This window comes from Fonticula alba (genome assembly GCF_000388065.1).
Source record: "Fonticula alba strain ATCC 38817 unplaced genomic scaffold supercont2.5, whole genome shotgun sequence".
NCBI classification, from domain to species: domain Eukaryota; order Rotosphaerida; family Fonticulaceae; genus Fonticula; species Fonticula alba.
In genome coordinates this window covers 717,688-723,719 of record NW_009242975.1, presented here as the reverse complement: position 1 = coordinate 723,719, position 6,032 = coordinate 717,688, and the positions used below count along the sequence as shown (strand labels likewise).

General features: G+C 64.2%; 3 protein-coding genes across 3 annotated transcripts in view; 1 reads left to right on the top strand and 2 right to left on the bottom strand.

The window, feature by feature from the left end:
• H696_03352 (hypothetical protein) overlaps positions 1-345 on the bottom strand; it is a gene marked incomplete at both ends in the record, with an annotated part of 3,900 nt that extends 3,555 nt beyond the window's left edge. The window contains 2 exons of the mRNA XM_009497216.1: positions 64-142; positions 286-345. Of these exons, the coding sequence (XP_009495491.1) occupies positions 64-142; positions 286-345 (139 nt within the window). The remainder of the gene's footprint in view (positions 1-63; positions 143-285) is intronic.
• A 1,033-nt stretch (positions 346-1,378) lies between these two features.
• On the top strand, positions 1,379-2,571 carry H696_03351 (hypothetical protein). The gene is made up of 3 exons (XM_009497215.1): positions 1,379-1,421; positions 1,563-1,766; positions 1,942-2,571. The coding sequence occupies exons 2-3, from the start codon at positions 1,589-1,591 to the stop codon at positions 2,334-2,336; spliced, it is 573 nt and encodes a 190-aa protein (XP_009495490.1). The 5' UTR covers positions 1,379-1,421; positions 1,563-1,588; the 3' UTR covers positions 2,337-2,571.
• Positions 2,572-2,915: 344 nt separating this feature from the next.
• The window catches only part of H696_03350 (hypothetical protein), a gene marked incomplete at both ends in the record, with an annotated part of 5,993 nt that continues 2,876 nt past the window's right edge, over positions 2,916-6,032 (bottom strand). The window contains 11 exons of the mRNA XM_009497214.1: positions 2,916-3,097; positions 3,189-3,249; positions 3,374-3,569; positions 3,714-3,786; positions 3,907-4,115; positions 4,272-4,370; positions 4,498-4,646; positions 4,842-5,414; positions 5,519-5,652; positions 5,737-5,802; positions 5,904-6,010. Coding sequence (XP_009495489.1) covers positions 2,916-3,097; positions 3,189-3,249; positions 3,374-3,569; positions 3,714-3,786; positions 3,907-4,115; positions 4,272-4,370; positions 4,498-4,646; positions 4,842-5,414; positions 5,519-5,652; positions 5,737-5,802; positions 5,904-6,010 — 1,849 coding nt within the window. The remainder of the gene's footprint in view (positions 3,098-3,188; positions 3,250-3,373; positions 3,570-3,713; positions 3,787-3,906; positions 4,116-4,271; positions 4,371-4,497; positions 4,647-4,841; positions 5,415-5,518; positions 5,653-5,736; positions 5,803-5,903; positions 6,011-6,032) is intronic.

Here is a 6,032-nt window from a genome sequence, read left to right as displayed (position 1 = left end):
GGTGGTTGGACGTGAGGGGGGCCGAGGCATGGAAGTATAGGGGGGGGGGGGGGACAAACGAACCACCGCTGGTCGGCTGCTTCTTCAGGATCTTGTCGCATTCCTTGAGCGCATTGCGATACTGCTGCGAGTCGTGGAGTTGCTGCGGAGCGAGGAAGCCAGGTCAGTAAGAGCACGACCGAAGGGGAGGAAGAGAGGCATCCGGATGACAGTGCGCCCGGGGATCCCGGGAGGCATGCCATCGCCCACAAGGTGAAAGGTGCAGGGAGGAGGGGAGGGCGGTACCAGGATAAAGCGCAGCTGATGCTCATCGCGGCGGGCGGCATTCGCGGCGTTGGAAGTCATGCCGATGGAGGACAGGGGGAAGAGTGCCTTCGGCGACCGGAGAAGGCAGGGACACACGCAGGGCAATCAAATGGCGAGAGTGGAAGGAGGGGTCGGACTGGTGGGAGGGGCGTTTTCCGTGGTCGGTCGGTGGGGGGGGGGCCCAAATCCGGGCAGATCGACCGTGCACCCCTGTGGGCCCGTGTGCAACAGGCCTCAACACCTCCCCTGTTCCACGGGCACCGGCCACCCCCTCCCACGGAACGGCCCTACAGGAGCCGGCACACATTTTCCCGGGGAGAGAGAGAGAGAGTGTACACCTGCGTGCGTGCGTGCGTGCGCGCGCGCGCGTGCCCGCCGGCCAAGGGCCAAGAGCCTAGGACCGGGGCGGCGCCTGCCAACTGAGCCGAGCTGGCCTCCGGGCCGGCCTCACCGCCAGGAAGCATGATATTTCCGTTGGGCGTCGCGGGACACACGACCAAGGACAAGGGGAGGGGGGAGAAGAGGGTGTGTGCTCGCGCACGCGCATGTGCACGGACTCTCCCTCGGCGGAAATCTCGCGTCGAGGGGGGCCCTCCCCTCGGCCCTCCGGCCGAGCCTCCTCTGCATCTCGCCACCCCCACAAGGAGCCGATTTATTCCGAATCGGAGCCTACAATGCCCAAGCCCCCCCCCCTCCCCATGCAAAGGGGAACGGAGCGGCCGGCCTTCTATAGTTGCAGAACCCCGCGACGCGAGAGACGCGCCCACCCGAGAGAAGTGCCAGCGCACTTCACACGTGCGACCTATTTGCAAAGGCCACGTTCAACCCCAGGGCTCGGCGTCCTTGCCCCCCCCCCCCCCCCGCGCCCCCTCCCCGGGCGGTTGGCTGGCAGCGCAGACGGCACAGTGCAGGAGGGCGACCGGCCGGGGGGGGGAGGAAGGGGAGGGTCCGCGCGCTCCCACACACCACCTCCGCTCGGCCCTGGGGTCGGTGGGGGAGGCGCGGCGATCCGTCAGGCGCATCATTTTCGGCGGCCACCCCTGGGGGCCGGGCCGGCCGGGCCGATCCCGCACCCCGCTCCTCTGCCCATCCGCCTGCTGTCGCCCCTGCACCCTGTTCGTGCCTCCGCCTCGCGCACTTCGCCTGCCACGCATCCCGCTCCTCTCCACCGGCCTGTCCTGCCTCTCGCTGCAGCTACTGACCTCCTGTTCGAATGTTTACGTGCGGCCCTTTTTCCTCGTCGGGGGGCTCTCCAGAATCGCTCAGGAGAAGTCGCCCGAAAATGCTCTCTCGTGGGCTGCTTTCCACCTCCGCCGCCGCCGCGCACCGTCTTACCGCCGTCGCCGCTGCGCGCCCCCAGGTGGTCCTGGCCACCCCAGCTGGTGCCCAGTTTTACTCCAAGAAGGCCGCCAAGAAGTCCGCCAAGAAGAAGACTGTCAGCGAGGATGACATCATCATGGGTGCGCCTTCTCCCCCTCCCTCCTCTTCGCCTCTCCTCGCCCCTCTCTTTGCCGTTCGGCGCGACGCCTGCCTCCCTGCCCTCTCTGTCTTCCCCTGCTCCGCCCGCCCCGCCCGCCTTATGCTCACATGCCCACTGTCGCCGCCGCCACCACCACCACCACCCCTCGCCCGAAGACCCGAAGGAGGCTCAGGCCGTCCTGGCCCGCACGGTGGACTTCATCAACCCCGTCGGTGACATCCCCACCAAGTACTCGCCCGACACTCTGGAGAACCGCGAACGTGTGAACTTCATCCTCTACGCCAACCGGATTTTCCGCCAGGCCCAGCATAACCTGCATGTGGAGCACATCCGCAGGAAGGTGGCCCTCCATCGCGAGGCGCGCCTGGAGCTGCAAACCGACGCCCCGCGTCTCTTCCGTGTCATCGATCGCCGCTACGAGTCCTGGTCCAATGTGCCACTCGGCTCGCCGGCGTACGCTCTCAAGCCGGCCCTTGAGCGCACCATGCCCCTGGACATGCTGGACCCGATGGACACCCCGCCGCACAAGCCCCGTATCACGCAGATCTAAGAAGGAAAAAAAAAAGCCCTGGCAGGAAGCCTCCCCGGCGCGTCCTACCTTGTTCACATGGCGTGTGCCTCAGCGCGTCCAGTGTGCCCATCGCACCGTATATCCGCATCCACACCTGCCGGGCCTTTCCTCATGCCTCAACGGGAGACGGAAAAAAAAACCATCGCCAGCGGCAGCCCATCCGCGCGCCTCCCTTCCCCCTCACACACATACAATATACATTGATAGATTTGACCCCCACTCGCGCGCATGCCAGCTTGGCAGAAGGCAAGGAATGGGCCTTCCCTTGGACTGGGCGCAATCGGCTGGACAATCTTTCTTTTTATTCTTTTTCACCCCTTTCGGGCAGGAGAGAGAGAGAGGGGGGGGGGGAGGTGGGACATGCACTAATGCACTCCCTCGGAGGAATGTTCGGCGGTTGACCATTGGAGCTCCGTGGAGGGGGGGGGGGGCACCCCCTCCTCGCGATCGTGTGGCATATGTGTCGGACATGCGGATACCTCCGCGCGCGAGCGAGGAGATGATGAGTCACGAAGCCAGGGCCGTGGACTTGCTCTCCCGGCCCCGGGCCAGCGCCTATTACTGGCAGTCGCCATCCGACAGGCAGCTGGGGCTCCAGAAGGGCTTGACACGGCCGGAACGGGGATCCCAAATCCGGGGCCGGCTGACCAGGTGTCCCCCGTTGTTGAGGATCCCCCGAGCCGAAGTGAAAGCCAGGCCCGACCAGAAGGCCAGAATCAGGAAGGTGTAGGTCGGGGAAGCTGCATCGCGCGGTGAGTGAGGGCCAAGCGAGGGGGAAGAAGAGGGAGGGGGGACCCCAAGTGAGAGGCGAATATGCGAGGCACCACGTACAGGGCCGGTTGACCAGGGTGGCCGCCACGTTGAAGAGGGAGAGGAAGAACAGGAAGGGCATCTGGAGGAGGGGGGGGGTAAGTTTGGAGTCGCTCCTTGGCCAAAGGGAAGAGCACGATGGGGGAGGGGGGGGCGCGGGGGCGCGGGGGCGGGAGGTGGGCCGAGAACACAGGAGGGAGACATACGTATTTGACACCGGCCGGGCGGACGACCTTGTTGGCGGCGTTGGCATCGTCATCGGGGCTGGCAGTGGTGGACTGCTGGCCAAGAAGAGCGTCAATGGCATCCTGACGGCGGCCATCCAGGAACTGATTGGTCAGGTAGCGCTGCAGGGAGTTGATGCCGTCCTGGAGGGCGCCACGCATGGTGCGCTTGCCAGTGCTGAGAAGATGCACAGGCGTAGACAAGGGGGGGGGGGGGGGGGGCGGGGGGGGGGGGAATGAAACCTGGTAAGAAGGCGTCCAGTGGTGGGAAGAGAGAGAGGAGCGGCTTGGGAGGAACGGCAGGACATATTGCTCCGCGTACCGGGTGATGTCGGTCTTCAGAGCACCAGTGCCGGAGTAGAAGGTGGACACGGCGTCGGCGTTATCGGCCCAAACTGTGCACATGCGGGGAAGGGAGGCAGAGCAGAAGGGAGGGGTCAGTTTGGGAAGGTGTGTCAAGGTGGAGAGAGAGAGAGAGAAGGAGAGGGAGAGAAAGACACCGGATGGTGACATACCGTTGCGCAGGATGTAGTCCAGGTTGGAGGGGATGGCATCGCTGCTGGCCGAGGAGAGGATGCCGGAGCGGCTGAGGAAATCCACCAGCGCCAGGCGGGCGAACATCTCCTGCGCCACATTGGTACGGTCCAGGCAATCCATGCAGTTGGTGCGCACGATCGAGTGCTGGCGCGAGAGAACCTGGCCGTCGGGGGACTCATGGAAAAAGCTGAGAAGGAGTTTGATGGGAAAGTGCAAACGGTGAGCATGTGTAGGCAGGCGACGAATAAAGAGGGAGAGAGAGGCAGGGGGGAAGCGAGGCAGAGAAGCATAGAGAGAGAGAGAGGCAGAGAGAGGGAGATTGGGTGCATGTTTGTGCATGTACCCCTGAACAGCAAGGCGCTCGCCGAGAGCCTCGGTCTTGGCAGTCAGGTTGGCAAGGCGCCCAGCCTTAGACTCGGCATGGAAGTCGAAGTGCAGATAGCTGAAGGAGGACAGGCGGAATGGGATGATGTGAGATGGGTGGAAGCGAAAGGGGGGGGGGGGGGGGGAACAAGAAAAGGACATGCGAGAGAGGGAGAGAAAGACAAGGCCCGAAACAACCAACGCACTGAACACGCGGGTTATCGATGTTCTCGATGAGCTCGCCGAACATCTGGCCCAGGCGACCCTCATAGCCGCCGGCGTTGATCAGGTTCACGGCCACGACGTCGCCATACTTGCTGACCTCGTCGTTGAAGTGCTTCTTGAAGACATCGAGCTAAGGGGAAGAACAAGGAGAGGAGAGAGGGGAGGAGACAGAGAAGGCAGAGTGTGAGCATTGATGCATGAAAAAAAAGGGACATCGGGCGAGGCATTTGTTGGGAGGAAAATGGAAGGGGACAGAGGCGAGAGAGAGAGAGAGAGAGAGAGAGAGGGAGGGAGGGAGAGAGAACGGCAAAAGGCGCGGACGCACACAAAGAGCGAGGTTGTCAAACTCCAACGCCGGGGTGTAGCGCAGGTTGGTGATCTGGCGCCAGTAGAAGGGCATCGAACCGCGGGTCTGACGGTAGGACATAATGTCACCCGGGCCGGAGGCACCGGCCAGGCGGACCTGGACCTCGGTTTCGTTGTAGTTGGCCACGCGCCCGGTGCTATCCACACCGCGAGTGTTGTAGCGGGTGCCAGCACGGAAGACGCAGCGCCGGGTGAGCAGGATGTAATCGAAGGACCGGCCGTTGGACATGGTGACGGGGCTGATGGAGACGAAGCCACACATGATGGGCATCAGGAAGGCAGCGGCGCCGGCCAGGCTGCCAGTCGAGTCGGCCATGATCTGCTTCATCAGGGGGAACTGCAGGAAGGAGGCCCAGTTGAAGGCAGTGTCGAAGCGCCGGCTCAGGAGCTTGTCCTGGTACGCGGGGTTGGCCTGCTGCAGGTCACGCTGGGCCTGCAGCGACCGGCTCAGATCGTAGGTAGGGCTGAAGTAGAAGCCGCCCTTGACCAGCAGCCGGGCGATCATGTCGCAATGGTCACGATCGGTGGAGAGCTGCGCATGACGGACAGGGGAAGGGGGAAGGCGGGGGGGGGGGGGTGAGATGTCTGGAAGGCAGGTGGGTCATCCGAGAAACGGTGCAGGGGGAGGCTGCGTACCTGCACAGGGGTGAGGTTGTCCTCGGGGCTGCGGGAGATGCGCGTGATGGAAACATCCTGCAGCATGTAAACGGCATCGGACTCGCCGATGCGGCCAACACGGCGGGAGGCCTCGACGGTGACCATGTGCAGGCCTGGGAGGGGGGAGACAGGGTTAGGGCATCCGGCATGCCAGCGAGCAACCGGAGCAAGACACATGCAGACAGGAGGGCACGCACCGCTGTGGAGGTTGATCAGGCCGAGGAAGGCATCGATCAGCTTCGGGGAGCCGCTGGGCATCTCGCCTTTCGAGGAGGTAAGAGCAAAGGGGGGTCAGAGAGCAGGGCAGCAGCCGGAGCTGTAGGGCGGGGAGGGGAGGGGCAGAATCCAGGAAGGATGGACATACGCTCGAGGGAGATGGCGCCGTCATCGCGGTTGATGCGCAGCACACCGGCGGAGGCCTGCTGGTCCTGGAATGTGGTCTGAAGGTAGAGGAACTCCTCGGTGAGGATGCTGCGCGCGCGCGCGGGGGGGG